Source organism: Prionailurus bengalensis, chromosome B4 (assembly GCF_016509475.1).
Source record: "Prionailurus bengalensis isolate Pbe53 chromosome B4, Fcat_Pben_1.1_paternal_pri, whole genome shotgun sequence".
NCBI lineage: Eukaryota > Metazoa > Chordata > Mammalia > Carnivora > Felidae > Prionailurus > Prionailurus bengalensis.
Window position 1 is genome coordinate 16525702 of NC_057358.1, and position 12821 is coordinate 16538522.

The following is a 12821-nucleotide window of genomic DNA, read 5'->3' on the forward strand; positions in this document are numbered from 1 at the left end:
AAAAATGCAATGTTTCCAGCAGACTTCGTTTTCGAATTGCTAATCTTTAACACACTCCAGGTGTGGGTTGGCTCTCTAATTACTGATATCTGCATCAAGATATTCTTTTTTATTTATTTTTAATTTTTTTAACATTTATTTATTTTTGAGAGACAGACAGAACATGAGCAGGGGAGGGGCAGAGAGAGAAGGAGAGACACAGAATCTGAAACAGGCCCCAGGCTCTGAGCTGTCAGCACAGAGCCCGACACGGGGCTCGAACTCATGAACTGCAAGATCATGACCTGAGCTGAAGTCGGAAGCTTAACCAACTGAGCCACCCAGGCGCCCCTGCATCAAGATATTCTTAATTCATGTTTTACTTGTGAAAAGTAACAAAGATAGATGCTTAGGGATTAATATTGTGTCTAATGAACATTTTTGTTCTTCAAGAAAGAATTCCACCCATCATGTAATGAATATACATTTTTTTGACCAAATGAGCAGAGTTTCTCGTGCCAAGAGGTCCCTTCCAAAGTTGAAGAACCAGCATGATTGAGACAGGGCATCAAGCCTTTATCACAAATCTTGTGTCACTGTTTTCTCTGTTTTTCTAGAGCAAGCCTTCTAGAACTTTCCCCCTCCTAGCCCTGCTGAGATTCCCTCTTAGGTTTAACCTCTCACTTTTCCTCTGGCCGAAGCACCAAAGCTCTGTGAGAACTGTGTCTTTTGAAGCTAAGAAAAAAGGGGACTCTAAGCAGTGAATATAGAGAATGAGGGGTATCTGTTTCAGCCCTTAAGAAAATGTCTGCAGTGTCAAACTGTCCTTTTCAGTGCCTGTCATTTCTGTCCCTTCAGGGTGGGGTTGGCTGCTGAGGCACCGCTGGTTCAGCTGCTTCTCAGAGGGAACCCCGGCTCTCCGGCCCAGGTAATGGCCTCCGGCTGGCTCTTCACCAGCCCCATCTGAGCTGGCCCTGAGGCACAGAGCTGTTTCACTACTCCCCTTCCCAGCTCGCCCAGCCTGGCTCCGCATTTCTCACCATCACCCTTTCACCGCCCCCCCTTCCTCACCCCTCTCCCCCATGTGTCTCTTTCTTCCCTTCCTCTGTGTCTGCTCTTCTCAGAAGTTAGCTTACAAAGCAAAGCTGTAACTTTGAATTCCTGTTTTTCCAACTACCCTCATGTGACAGGATATCTCCTTATTGGAGGTTTTCCCTAATTTCAGAAGCCCTTTAAAAGTGAGAGCTTCCTCCACACTTCTTTTCAGCAGGGCAGCTCTGAGAACACAGTAGGGGAAGGGGTGACTGGGTGCCTGCGTTGTCTGGCTTCCTGCTTACCCCCTCCTCTCCATCAGTGGAAGAAAAGGATAAACTCTGGGCCATGAGGCTGTCCCTGCTCCTGGTTTTTGTCTGTCTCATTCCGGTGGCTGTGCAGCGGTTGGGTAAGTGGACCGAGGTGACGACTTTCTGACTTGGGGCCTGGAGGCGCACCTTCCTCTTTGGGTCAAGGTTAGTGGGGTCCTTTCAACGCTTGCGGTGAGGAGGAAAGCAAAAGTCCTCTGCGCCACCAGCTCTGGGGGAACCTGGTCGCCTCCTCCTGGCTGCTGGGCCTGGAAGCTGGGGACCTTGAGCCCAGAGGCTGCTTCTCAGGCCAGATGTGCCACCTGGCCCCGCAGAACCCCTGTCTCCTCCTGACATCCCCCAGTTCCCATTGTTCCTTCCCTGGTCTGTTCTCCGAGGGATTTCCTCTGTGGCTTGTGCATTCTTGCTTTCAGTTCACAGTATTTCTGTCTAACCTGCAAGAAATAATCTTGTGAGTGTTTTGGGCCACAAGGAGGGCGGGTCCTGGTGTCTTTCCTCGTGGTGGGTTTAAGGACAGGATCGTAGATCATCCTCCAAGGAGGGATTCCATGAGATTTTCACCATGCTGCTTTTTGCCTGTGAGCAAACCTTTTAATCGTCCATAGTTTTTATCGCTACAAATTTCACCCTTATCAGTTTTCTAAGTTGTTCAAACTGATTTATACTTGTTTTCTTCCTCTTTTTTTTTTTTTTTTTTTCTTCTGGAGACTGGCGATTACTTAGGAGGAACAGATTCACAGCTTTTCAAATCCTCAAAGACATTATCAAGTCTCTCTTTTCTGTCTCTCTAGACTCAACCTGCTCAAACTTCAGAAAGAGGGTGCCAGTTAGAATTTCCATTCTCAGCTCCCTTTGGAAAGGAGATCGAAAGGGCTTCACCTTTGAAACGCTGGTTCCTGATCCCCCCGTTTTCTCCCAAATCAGCACACGCCATCTGTGCCCCTTCTGCGCCAATGGCACTTTGTGTTCTCCATGTAACTGTGGGGGCACAACTGGGACCACACAGATAACACAGAAACCCCAACCACCGGGAGACTGCCCGGGGAGAGTGCTGACCACAGAAAATGTGAAATCATGACGAGCATTAAGTTGCAGTGATTATAAAAACACAAGCCAAGGCACCCTGCCCCTGCCGGGAAACTACTTAATTGCTCTGCGTTTTCATTTCCTTGTTTATAAAATGGGGAGCATGATGTTATTTGGTCCTGTGTTTTGTTTTCTTTTTTAATTCATTAAACATTTTTTTAATATTAATTAATTTTTTATTTTAGAGAGAATGCATACACACGTGGGGGAAAGGGGCAAAGGGAGAGGGAGAGACAGAAAGACAGAGGGAGAGAATCTTAAGTGGTCTTCATGCTCAGCACGGAGCCTGATGTAGGGATCAGTCCCACGACTCTGAGATCATGCCCTGGGCTGAAATCAAGAGTTGGACGCTCGAAAGACTGAGCCACCCAAGCACCTGTTGTTGTTGTTTTTAAATTTATTTATTTGTTTAAGTAATCTGTACACCCAGTGTGGGGCTCAAAACCATGACCCCAAGATCAAGAGTCTTAGGCTTTGTTGACTGAGCTAGCCGGGAGCCCCTGTATACCCCTTGTTTTTGCAAGGATTTAGTGAGTTGCAAAATGTAATTTGTTTGTTTGTTTATTTATTTATTTATTTATTTTTGAGAGAGAAAGTGGGGGGAAGCAGGGGGAAGAGAGAGAGAGAGAGAGAGAGAGAGAGAGAGAGAATCTCAAGCAAGCTCTACGCATGGAGCCGATGCAGGGCTCAGTCCCACAACCCTGGGATCATGACCTGAGCCAAAATCAAAAGTTGGATGCTCAACCAACTGAGCCACCCAGGCACCCCTAAAATGTGTAGAACATAGGATGGCCTATAGGAATTGCTTGGCAAGTGCTAGCTATTAAAAGCAGGGACTTCTGGTTCCCACAGTAATCATTAACTATCCAATAAAAGCAGTATATTAAGCATTTAAGCGAGAGATTTCCCAAGAAACCAGTGCTGAGAAAGATTCTTGGAGCTTAAGAAGATATTTGGCCTTATTCCTGGCTACAAAGCTTATCTCTCAATGTGTAAGGGGGGCTGGAGAGGAGATGCTTAACGTAAGCGAAAGAACACCATGGGGTGGGTTTAGAGGTTTAAACATCATCACAGTATTCATGTTGCAAATCTGTCTCATGGAAGGGAGTTAATATATTCTTCATGGGCCCCAAAGGTTAAAACTAAAGCCAGTGAAAAACTTTTAAGAGTTGCCCTGTCTCAAATAGAATAGTCTGCTTAGGAGTAAGTTCCCTGTCTCTGAAGGTCTTCAGTTGGAACCTGGACGAACAATTCGAGGGTTCTGTGTGTAACCTGAATTTCTAACCCAGGGCAGTCCAACAGAAACATCATTGGCCACATTATGAAGCCACACTCAAAATAAATAAATAAATAAATAAATAAAAATAAAAGAAAAACAGGTGACCTTGATTTTACGAAGACACTTAATTTAACCCAATATATCCAAAATATTGTCAGTGAACATGAATGATAATAAAACATTGGAATAGTTTCACACTCATTTTTTAAAAGTTACATTTTCAAAACACAGTATTTTATACTTACAGCCATGCATCAGTTCAGACCGGCCTCATTCAACTCTACAATAGACCATTGGGGCCAAGGGCTACCATATTGGGCAGCCTGGCTACTAATTTTCTTTATACTGACTCTTAGTGCTTTGGGGCAAGAAATGTTTCTCAACTTGCTTAGGAATTTTCCCCTCCTTGAGACAGCAGGATGCCTTACTCTGATGAATGTCTTCCTCTTCAGAGGCACAAATACAGGGGGAAGCAGGGAGGTGCTGAAGGTGATTACTCAGAGAATAAAAAGCAAACAAAAACATGGGTAAGGGAGCTCCTTCCCCAGTTTTTTTTTTCAACTTGAGAACCTATAATTCTGATTTTACCTTTTTTTGGCTCAGGCATCACATGAACAGAGGTTAGTTGCTGCTGCGTTAGCAATAGACCAAAGGTTGTATCAATTCCCTGCACCCCCTGCAGCCTCTTCCCTGGCTCCCTACCCATTAAGAAAATCCATGGAAAGGTCTCCCTACTGTCTGTCGTGTATTCTTTTTTTCAACCCAGAACCCTTTGTCCCACCTTCCTGAGAGCATCCCACATCATCAGCACCATGAACATCCACACCATACCTTGAGGGGCCAGGAGGCAAAGCTTGAGGGGAAACAAGTTCTTACCTTTCTTGCCCTGCTACCCATTCAGCAGGAGGAATCGCATTCGGCACCAACGTTTAGATCTCAGTGGGGATGTCGTCACAGTCAGACACAGTGAGAGATGCTCAGACACGATGGTTGGACCTCAGCAGAGAGGCTTAGCTCAAAATGGGTTGGTCTGACTCATAAGCAATGGTGTGTTGGTAAACTTAACAGTTGGTTCTCAGAAGAAAAGCACTGTTGTGGGGCACTTAACTAATTGCCATGGTGGAACATTCCTGCCATGGTTGATTTCAAACTACCGATGTGATGGCCCTGGAGGCCGAGCTGGAAAAGATGCCAATAATAGATCTCACTAGCCAATGAGTGTAAAAAAATACAGTGAATTTGATCTCCGGTGGTCTTGTGCTGTGTCCAACCTCCTTGTTTTATAGGTAAGAAAACTGAAGTCCTGACATGTTAGGTGATCTTTCCAGAGTCTCACAACTAGTTACTGGCACAACCTGTTTAGTGCTTAAGACTCCTGACTCCTAATGGAACATTCTTTCTATTAAACAGAAGCATTTTTTTTTTCCTGAATGAATGATTGGTTTAATACCAATCTAGGATTTCTTCAAGGAACTATTCCCCACTGCTGTTCGCTTGGTCATTTTAATTTTCATAAAATTTTCTTTATAATATTTCTACTTTTCTTGATTTCTAGCCCCGTCGTTTCTTCCTTTACTTGTGACTTCTTCTAGATGCCAGATTTAAGACATACTCTCTAAAGTTACTGAGCAAAACCAAGTCCTTATCATCTTTCATTTTTCAGTTCTTCTTATATTTGTCTATTTTTCCTGTTAGTGTTCCAAACTTCCTCTGATTTTTCTGAAATTGAGAGATGGAGACCTCGGTGTGTAAGATATTGCAGATCTAGGTAAGATGGCAATTGCCTTGTTACATGACAATTCAGCGCCTGAGGAGGGTGTTGAACCAAATTTCTAGGTAGGAAGAGTCATCATTGGCTAGATGTGAACTTCACAGAGTCAAATGTGCTCAACCTCAGTTAAAGACAAAGACGCCTGTCTTCAGAAAGGAACTACAGGGGCACCTGGGTGGCTCAGTCAGTTGAGCATCTGACTTCGGCTCAGATCATGATCTCGTGGTTCGTGAGTTCAAGCCCCACATCGGGCTCGCTGCTGTCAGCCCGTCAGCTCAGAGCCTGCTTTAGATCCTCTGTCTGCCTCTCTCTGCCCCTCCACTGCCTGCACTCTCTCAGAAATAAATAAACATTAAAAAAAAAAAAAAGGAACTAGAGATCACAGGCATCCTTTGACACTCACATCTGGTCTCTGAGACTGAATCCCAAGCAGCTAAGGGAGAACTAGGAAGTCACAGAGGCCACAAAAGGAGTTGAACGAAAGGAAAGTAGTTTCTACTTCCTATGTGTCTCTACATAGCAAAGAGGGAGTCAAACTGATGTGGAAATGAGAACAGTTGTGTCCTCTTTCCTCTTGGCCACCATAAAGCATTGTTGGATGGAAAAGTCGTGTGGTTAGTTTGATCTAGAAGAGTGTAGTGGAAATCAGACCGACCAAAAGCGAGAGCAAAGAAGGCAAGAAAGCAAGTGCCCTTTCAAAAAGAATTGAAACTGACATGGAAAAAATAATGCATTCTAAGACAAATTTGCCCAGTTACAAACCAAGTTAAGGTCATTCAAGCTAAGAGCACTTTCAGATCCTTTATCACATTAATTAATCACTTTCAGGTCTTTAATCAGATCCTTACAACAGCCCGTGGGGTAAGACGGGTGAGGGGTAGTAGCCGGCTTTTACTACAGGAGAAAACGGGCTCAGAAGTCAGCTAGCCAGGAGGGACCAGAGCCGACTCTCTGCCAGTGTCTTCTGACTCTGAGGCTAAGAAGTAGACAGAAGTTACCAGCCGGAGTGTGTTGACCAGGAAAGACGTACATGTGCTCAAAACAACAGTATGTCAAAGAAGGGCTTAGCCCTTCTGTTTGTACCAATTGTTTAGACTTTTCACCTGGGGAGGGGAAGGAGGGCATTAACACTGGAGTGTTTACTACATGCAAAAGGACATGCTGGGTGTCTTACCTCAATTATCTCATTTAGAAGTTCATAGCAACTCTCTCAGGGAACATTATTATCCCTATTTTACAGATGAGGAAATCGAGGCTGGAATGATTAGTTTAACTGAGGCAACACAACGAGGGAATGGTGGAGCCAGAATTTGATAACAAGTTTACTGACCCCAAAGAATATACCTTTCTCCACCACATCACGTGTCTCTTGAGTTTGGAAACTCTGGCGTGTCCACCATTTCTGTTCTTCTGTCCCTTTCTCTGGGCCGCTGCAACATCTCTATCTGCTCTAGTCGCATTCTGTTCTGAACCACTTTACGCTGTCTTCAAGACTGATTTCCCCCAAGTCAATGAGAACAGTTGCCGCGTTTCTAGCAATTTCTGTGTCAGGAACTGCTTCATTTAGATGATCTCACTGAATTCTCGCAACAACCAGCAGATCTTGTTATTCTCCCCTCATTTTTTCAGGCGGGGAAAAGGAAGCACAGGGTGGCTTAGGAACTTGACCAAAGTCACACAGCCAGTGAGCATCAGAGCTCTGATCGTGTCATGATCAGAGCGCCGCGATACCTAAGGATTAATTAGCATGGCTTCGAGGGGAAGAAGATAGAGTGGCATAGTGTCAACACCTTACCTACAGATTTTGCTTGTCTGTCTGAGAACTGGGGGAGAGGCTGGCATTCTGGGGTTGAAGATCCAGGAGAGAAAGGAAAGGAGAACGTGTGGAGAGACAGAAGGGGATAGAATCCAGGATACGGGTAGAGAGATCAGCAGACCGAGGGAGACCTGCTGAGACAAGAATGAACTAGCCCAGGAAGGGTAGAGATATTCATATCTTTAGGAAAGGAGACAGGAAGTTGGAGGAATGTCTAGCTCTTGCCCTCTCCTTTCTCCTCAAGGTCATAACCCATATTGGATTCATAGCTGTACCTCTCCAAATAGCTGAACGCAGTGACTTAAATTATTGGGTTCTCTGAATATTCAGTGAATAAATGAAGGAGCAAAATGAAAAATAAAATAATTCTCAATTTTTCCTCTATATTTTTAAATTTATTATTTATTCATTTAAAACAAATTTGGGAGGCGCCTGGGTGGCTCAGTCGGTTGAGCGTCTGACTTTGGCTCAGGTCATGATCTCTTGGTTCATGAGTTCGAGCCCCGCGTCGGGCTCTGTGCTGACAGCTTGGAGCCTGGAGCCTGCTTCAGATTCTGTGTTGCCTCTCTCTCTGCCTCTCCCTGACTTGTGCTCTGTCTCTGTCTCTGTCTCCCTCTCAAAAATAAACATTAAAAAAAATTAAACAAATTTTTAATGTTTATTCATTTATTTAGCGAGAGAGAGTGCACACATGCATGCATATGAGAGGGGGAGGGGCGGAGAGAGAGGGAGAGAGAAAATCCCAAGTAGGCTCTGTGCTGTCAGCACAGAGCCCAACACGGGGGTACCATGACCTGAGCCGAGATCAAGAGTCAGACTTCTGACTGACAGAGCCACCCAGGCATCCCTCCTTTATTCTTTTGTTCAATCTTCCTAAACCTAACACTGTAATCCTTAGTCTTCTCCCTGCCCCCAGCACTTGGCATAGTGGTTTTTTGCATATACTACGTGCATGATAAGTATTTGCTTTTCGCCTAACTTTAGTTCTGGGAGGACGCATATGTAGGTTTTACGTTCATTTACTGAGGCTTATGGACAGATTTCTTTGGGTTGCTCAAGACGCTGTCTCTGATGGTGATTTGAGTGAACTAGTTTACTTGGGAGACAGTCCCAGGAAACACCAGCAGAGGAGTGGGGAGCTGAGACCAGAAGGGAAGGTGCCAGTGACCACTGTGGACAACTGGGGTTCACCCCTGCTGGGGCGCTCTGGGGGACAGTGTAGAGTATGTGCCCTAGCATCATCCCGCCCACCATGCCAGGGATTTGGGGCGTTTATTCATCGATTGCTATCAGTCACTGGTGAAGGGCTCCTCCTGAGGGGTCTTAGTTCTCTGACCTTTGTCTTTGCAGTGTGTAGGCACAGTGGGGCAGGGGGCTCTGATGACCAGAAAACGCCCCCCAGGCTCACAGATGTTGTGCTGACGTTGGGGAGTGGGGCTGCCATGCACCGAAATGGCAAAAGGCAAGAAGAAATAAGTGGATTCCACTTATTTTCTTCTTTGCCAGCTTCTCTATCTTGCGAAAGATTGCTTTTCGTGTTTGCGTGTCAGTGTCTTATTTCTTGGTACTGGGGAAAGTCTGCAAATGTCTAAGGAAACATAGCATATAACAGTCATATCTCTAGATAGTCCCATTTAATAACCTAACTTTCTTTGCTTGTAAATTCAGAAACCTAATTTATTGGCTCAATGTTATGGAAAATTTTAAAACTGTTAAAATATGCTTGAAAGAATACTCACACTCATGTTACTGGGTATCTCCTCTTCGGTTATGTTGACTTGAGATATTGAATTGAAACTTACCGCTTCTTTCCTAAGTGTATTTTGACCTTTGAGGTTTCTGCCTTTGAATTAACATCAGGCGGTGTGAGCTTAGTGGCAGGGAACTTGTCTCTGGTTTGTCCTTTACAATGTCACCAGCACAGTGCCTGGCACATATGTGTTGAAGAATTAATATGAGATTAGGCAGATCGAGTTAAGATGGAAGGAGGGTCTCTTCAATTCTGCAAAGAAATTTCTGATGTGTAAGTATTTAAAAAGCAAAAAGAGGGGTGTCTGGGTGGCTCAGTTGGTTGAGCATCCAAATTTGGCTCAGGTCATGATCTCGCAGTCCGTGGATTTGAGCCCTGCGTCAGGCTCTGGGCTGACAGCTCAGAGCCTAGAGCCTGCCTCGGATTCCGTGTCTCTCTGTCTGCCCCTTCCCGGCTCATTTCTCTCTCTCTCTCTCTCTCTCTCTCTCTCTCTCTCTCTCTCAAAAATGAATAAACATTAAAAAAAATAAAAAGCAAAAAGAAAGAAAAATACTCGTTCGATCCCATAAGTGAGATGGCAAAGAAATGAATCCATTGATTCAGCTGTCTTCATGTGTTAGCTTTGCAGTGCTTACCATATCAGGATTACTCTAGACAAAAAAAAAAAAAAAAAAAGAATGTTTGTACATATAAAACATTGGTGGGGTTGATAGTGGCAAGAATGGCACAAAATGCCTTTTGGTCAAGGCCTTGAATCACTTTCAGCAGAAGAAATGTGACCTTTTAAATCAGAGACATTGCGCATAGAACCATGATAAAAGCAGAACTCCGTGTTGATAGCTGGGGAGAGGAATAATGTATGACTGTGAAATCATAAAGTGATAATTTTACATTTCCTTATATTGTTTAACAATGACAATATCAAACTTACCCTGCTCCTTACTGTCAAAGATAAATAAAGGAAATCAGAATAGATACGTTTGAATCGAAATAGCAGCTTTTCATTTGCAAGTACTCCTTAAAAATATTTTTTTAATGCTTATTTATTTTTGAGAGAGAGAGAGAGAGCAGGGGAGGGGCAGACAGAGAGGGAGACACAGAATCTGAAGCAGGCTCCAGGCTCGTAGCTGTCAGCACAGAGCCTGACGTGGGGCTCAAACCCACAAACTGTGAAATCATTACCTGAGCCAAAGTCAGACACTTAACCAACTGAGCTACCCAGACACCCCTCCAAATACACCTTTTATAAAAGTTTATAAATTGCTCCTCAGTAAAAATAAATGTTCAGGGGGAAAAGTAACATTAAATATACTCATCATCCTCAGTCAATTACTAAATAAAATAATGTATCTGGGTTACTAGTCAAAATGCTTCAGACTTAATTAATATTCTTTCATGCATTCAACTAATATTTGTTGAGAGGCTAGTATGCTCCAAAAAGAGAGGATAGAGTACTGAGCCAGAAAGGCTAGCTCTTTCTACTTGTAGAATTTGCATTTCAGTAGAAGGACACAGACAAAATATAATTAAATGGGGTTTTTAAAGTTTATTTATTTATTTTGAGAAAGAGAGCACGTGTGGGCAGGGCAGAGAGAGGGGGGGAGAGAGAGAAGCCCAAGCAGGCTTCAGCACAGAGCCTGCTGATGTGGGGCTTGAACTCGTGAACTGTGAGATCATGACTTGAGCCCAAAACAAGAGCTAGATGCTTAACCGACTGAGCCACCGAGGCACCCTGATAACTGAAGGGATTTTTAAAAAAGAACATATTTTAAGATGGTTGTGAATATTATATAGAAAATAAAAGAGCACAATTAGGATAGTCTACTCACTAAGGAGTGGACACTTGACCTGGGACCTTCACGAGCATCCCAAGAATAGGGAACTCAAAATACGAAGTTTCCAAAATGGGAGCGAAGCGTTTGAGGAACAGAAAGGCCTGTGGCTGGAAGGTGGTGGGTGAGAGCAGGGACGGCCGGCTGGATCATGCCTCTCCTAGTGAGCTACGATGTGGAAGCTGGATATTTTTCTCCTTTATGCAGCCGTGCACTCTCGAAGGGTTGACACTGTTGGGAAAATACCATTAAAAACAAAATCTCCTCTCAACCTAGAAAACCTCTCCACAAAGGTAGAAGAAAAAGAAAACAATCGGATTATTGAATGAGCATTCAACTGGAATGCAATGCACATCACGGGCAATCTGCTAGAGAGACTACAAAGACAGACAGAAATCTGACTGTATTATACCGTTAAGTGGGAACAACCCATTACATTAGGTAGGATTTGAAATTCGGAGTCAGGTGGCTAATTAGGCCCATCTCACCCAGGAAACTCCTTATATTACTAGGCAATATAAGGAAACTTAAAATTATCACTTCATGATTTCACAGTCATATGTTATTCTTCTCACCAACTGGTCAACACGGAGTTCTGCTTTTATCATGGTTCTGGGTGCAGGTGTTATCTTCTTTGATAATTGCATTTCAAAGAGAAGAGGACCAGAGTTAAGACTATGGTGGCATGGTCTAGGGCAGTGGCCATGGAGACAGAAAAGAATGGATTAGAGTGTATGTATTAGTCAGGGTTCTCTGGAGAAACAGAACCAATAGGATGTGTGTGTGTCTCCTCTCTCTCTCTCTCTCTCTCTCTCTACCTATCATATATCTATCTACCTACCTACCTATCATCTACTATCTATCTATCTACTATCTATCTGTCTATCTATCTATCTATCTATCTATCTATCATCTATCTATCATCATCATCTTCTACCTATCTTTTGAGAAATATTTAAGGAATTAGCTCATGCAGTTGTGAAGGCTGACAAGTCCAAAATCTACAAGGGTAGCCTGGCAGACGGGAAACTCAAGAAAGAGTTGACATTGCAGGTCAAGTCCAAAGGCAGTCTGGAGAATTTTTTCTTTTTCAGGGACCTCAGTCTGTTATCTCTAAAGCTTTTCAGCTGACTGGATTAGGCCCACCCACAGTCTGGAGGGTAATCTGCTTTACCCAGAGTCTACCGATTCAAATGTTAATCTTATCAATCAAACAAACAAACCTTCCAAGCAACATCCAGACTGGGGTTTGACCAAATTTCTAGGTACTGTGACCTAGCCAAGCTGATACATAAAATTACCTATCACGGTGTATTTTTGGGTAGAGCCAATAGATTCTGCTTTTGTTCTAGAAAGTGAAGGAAAGCTGAGAATCCATGATGAGTCCTAGGTTTTTGGCTTATGGATATGAATGGATGATGGTGCCATTAATGAAAAACAGAAGATTGGATATTTGGTCATTAAGTGCCATCATATGCAGAGAAAAATTAAGATAGAGCCACAGATTAAAATTAGTTACATAAATTACAAGTCAAATAAGTATAAAAACCTCTGAAGGAAGAACACTAACTGTGCCCAAAGACATTCAAGCACCTTACCTTAAACAGCTGGCTATGAGCTGGTTGCGTGACTGAATCTGAGTGGTTTATAAATGCTGGCCGTGCAGTGATGCTGAAGTATGACATGGAAGATATTATTGTTGATGAGATAGATGTTACTCAGCAGAACTATCTGAAAAGTGGAAGGTATGTGAAGATAGAAAAACAACAGTTGGGATAGAAAACACAAACTAAAGGTAAAGGGCTTAGAGATGAGTTCAAAGATCTACATGACAAAATTTCTAGACTTAATTACCATTTAATTTTTTTATTGAAAAATTTTTAATGTTTATTTATTTTTGAGAGAAAGAGAGAGAGAGAGAGACAGAGTGCAAGCAGGGGAGGGGCA

General features: G+C 43.4%; 1 protein-coding gene across 1 annotated transcript in view; it reads left to right on the plus strand.

Annotated features, from left to right (window-relative positions):
- Window positions 1-1191: 1191 nt before the first annotated feature.
- The window catches only part of MRC1 (mannose receptor C-type 1), a 98347-nt gene continuing 86717 nt past the window's right edge, over window positions 1192-12821 (plus strand). Inside the window, exon 1 of the mRNA XM_043564788.1 lies at window positions 1192-1420. Coding sequence (XP_043420723.1) covers window positions 1360-1420 — 61 coding nt within the window. The 5' untranslated portion in view covers window positions 1192-1359. The remainder of the gene's footprint in view (window positions 1421-12821) is intronic.